The 3396-nt window shown below is 37.3% G+C and overlaps 1 protein-coding gene across 1 annotated transcript in view; it reads left to right on the forward strand.

Moving 5' to 3' along the window:
* ARAP2 (ArfGAP with RhoGAP domain, ankyrin repeat and PH domain 2) overlaps positions 1-3396 on the forward strand; it is a 114432-nt gene that overhangs the window by 95722 nt on the left and 15314 nt on the right. Inside the window, exon 26 of the mRNA XM_010020956.1 lies at positions 9-137. Coding sequence (XP_010019258.1) covers positions 9-137 — 129 coding nt within the window. The remainder of the gene's footprint in view (positions 1-8; positions 138-3396) is intronic.

The following is a 3396-nucleotide window of genomic DNA, read 5'->3' on the forward strand; positions in this document are numbered from 1 at the left end:
TTTCTCAGAACGTCCTCTGCATTATACGGAGAATGTATTAGAACAAGTTCTTCAGTGGAGTTCACTACCAGAACCTGGCACTGCATATCTGATAATAAAGAGGTTTCTAACAGCAGACATCATAAAACTCTACAGCGGTACGTATCTTTTTTAAAATTTAGGTATTTCCTGTGGTGACATGAGGATGGCAATTCTTTTATAGCTGTTTCATTGGGGCGAAGTGTCCCAGAACATTTGAATTACTACTACTTCATAAAGGTTACTGTTTTACTGAGGGTTGTGCTGACCTCCTTTTAAAACATAAAAATTATGGATCTTCTCATTTCTACAAACTGTAAGTTTTCCCATTTAAACATTAAAGTTTAGAGAAATTCCACATTCAGTTCAGTGTTTGACCTTCTGCTGTGAAGCTTGTAACTGCTCTTTTATCCATAGAGCAGTTCTGCATAGTGCATTCACTATGCTCTCTCCCTGTGCATTATATATACATATCTTCTGTATATATAATTGCATTATATATAACCATGCATTTTATATATTAAATAATTATGTGCTAATAATATCTATTTTATAATCTGATGCCTTCAAGCTACAAAGCTCATTAGAGAGTATGCAGCCTTTAAAAAGGATTGAGGAATTCAGATCTGACACTTGAAAAGAAATATAGCTCATATTTAGGGTGGAAAACTATGATTTACAAGCTGCCCCCATCCTATTTTGGTTTTTTACGTAATATGGATTGAAGTCTCCCGTGTAATAATATGTAGCATTCACTTTGAGGGAAGCAGTAGTTTAGAAGTTAGAGATCCAAAAGTTATTGTCCTGTTTTCAGGCAGTTGAAATCCTGTATGCTGTCACTGTAAAACGTGTGATAGTGACAAATGATGCCTGGTTTATGCCCATCTCATTTTATCTAATGACTTAGTCAAATATGCAATCTTTTATTTTTCTCTGTTCACCATCCACAGAGGTATTAATCTCTCAATCTGTGTATCTATTCTGTCTAATTTTAAGAAATAAAAGTTATGATGTTATGCTTATTCTTCTGAACATATTGGCCTTCTCTCATCATCCTTTATTCCTGTAAAATCATTTTCCACAAATACAAATCAACCTTAACAAGTGTTCTATTCATGATCATTCGAGTTTCAATATCTCAAAACATGTCATAGCAGACAGTGAATAGAGAGAAGTGGCCTGCTTCGTTAAAAGCCTGATATATGAACTCCTATCACCTCACTCAATATGTGTTGAGGAATAATCAGAATATGGGTTTTAAGGACTGTGTGAACCACTGCTCTGAGAAATACATAAGGATCAGGCTAGTGTCAATTTACAAAATGTCATACTGTTTAAAGGGAAGATCTGCCATTTGCTCTTCTTGTCTTCTAATTTCTACATTCATTTCTTCTCCCAGCCCAGTAATGGTTTGCATCCGTTCTGTTCAGTCTGACCTTAGTCTGGACACACTGGCTTTTAACTGAATGTTTACATTTACTGACTGTTTTTTGTGAGCGTGCATATTAAAATAATTAAAAACTCATTAAATAAGTTATGTTGGTTTTCTTAGTGGTCTGAAGAGAAAAGTCACTGACAGTTGCAGACTTACAGTGTTGATTTCTGCAAACTCTACGTGGTAGTGTAATCTTGTATATCACAGAATATTTTCTTGAGGATGGAATTGCCACTTTAAGGAAGTTTTACATGATGAACATCACTTTCTAAAATGTTACTTTTTCTAACTGGATCTTGTTTTAAAATAATATCGAAAATAAACACAGTCTGTAGTAATTTTGTCTTGTTAGAGTTCTTGAGTCCACTTTTAGCTTGTAAATTTGCTCTGAAACATTAGCAATACCGAGGAGCAATTTCACTAGCATCAGTGAAAGAAGTAGGCAAAGATGCACAGAAAGTCTGCGCATTCATCCACGTTTTGTAGTTGCAGTTGCTTATTGTTACTATTTCTAATCTTGCATCTGTACACACTGTTAAAGCAAATAAGCAGCTATTTCAGGACAAAAAGATACGGGGGTGGGAGGTGTTTAGGTAAATGTTTTATTTCCATCACTAAATAGTATCAGAATGAGGAATCAGGTCATTGCTCCCAGTGTCTAGAGGAGAGGCAGTTGTGCCTTCATCTTGAAGTGCACAAGAAATAACTGCTGTCTTGAAGGAAGATATGGAGACCTTAATCTTTCCAGTCTTATACACTCCTCATGTGGGTAGTTCCTTTTAACTGAGTAGCGGGGCTGAGGCTAGATGTCCAACCACTACTATTTGAAGTATGTTTTTCAACAGTGGATTCAACCTACATGGATGGACAACTGGGTGGTGGGTGTCTTTTATGGTAAAATTAATAGGCCTGTGATCATATTATGTTTATAATTGAATTCAGTGAATTTTTCTTGGTTCTCTGATTTATGTTAGAATACTACAGACTAAATTATGATATTCCTGACCTTTTCTTTCCTGTTAATCTTATCTCAGAGCTTTGCGTCATCAGCACTTTTCTCCTTTTATTTCCAGAGACTTTAATGATGTTTGAAATAATGTTGGTTCAGTTGTAAGCCTAAAGGAACAACTCTATTAGCTTCGTTTCATCTTCGTAACTTATCATTGTCTTCCCTGTCAGTGCAGCTTCTCCCATGTTCCTTATACATAGTACGTAGTACATTCTCCTTTTTCATAATTATACTTATTCTCATTTTATCTTTTTTAAAACTAGTTTTTCATGTTGTGTAATATCAAACATTTTATTGAGGTCTAGATGTGTATTTTCTCTTGTCTGGAACTCAACTTTTATTTTCAAGGAAAAAAGGGTTAGTTTAGTGATACATATCAGTAGATTTGTGGTAGATTTTCCACTTTCCCATACATCATGTAATCATAGAATGATTAGGGTTGGAAAGGACCTTAGTTCCCAACCCCCCTGCCATGGGCAGGGATGCCTTACACTAGACCGTGTCGCCCAAGGCTCTGTCCAACTTGGCCTTGAACACTGCCAGGGTTGGAGCATTTACTACTTCCTTGGGCAACCCATTCCAGTGCCTCACCACCCTCACTGTGAAGAATTTCTTCCTTATATCTAATCTAAACTTCCCCTGTTTAAGTTTGAAGCTGTTGCACCTTGTCCCATCACTGTAGTCCCTGATGAAGAGTCCCTCCCCAGCATCCTTGTAGGCCCCCTTCACGTAATGGAAGGCTGCTAGAGGTCTCCATGCAGCCTTCTCTTCTCCAAGCTGAACAGCCCTAACTTTCTTAGCCTGTCATTGTACAGGAGGTGCTCCAGCCCTCTTATCATCCTCGTGGCCTTCCTCTGGACTTGCTCCAACAGCTCCATGTCCTTTTTATGTTGAGGACACCAGAACTGTACACAATACTCCAAGTGGGCTCTCA

The sequence above is a fragment of the Nestor notabilis genome, unplaced genomic scaffold (assembly GCF_000696875.1).
Source record: "Nestor notabilis isolate BGI_N333 unplaced genomic scaffold, ASM69687v1 scaffold9918, whole genome shotgun sequence".
Lineage (NCBI taxonomy): Eukaryota > Metazoa > Chordata > Aves > Psittaciformes > Psittacidae > Nestor > Nestor notabilis.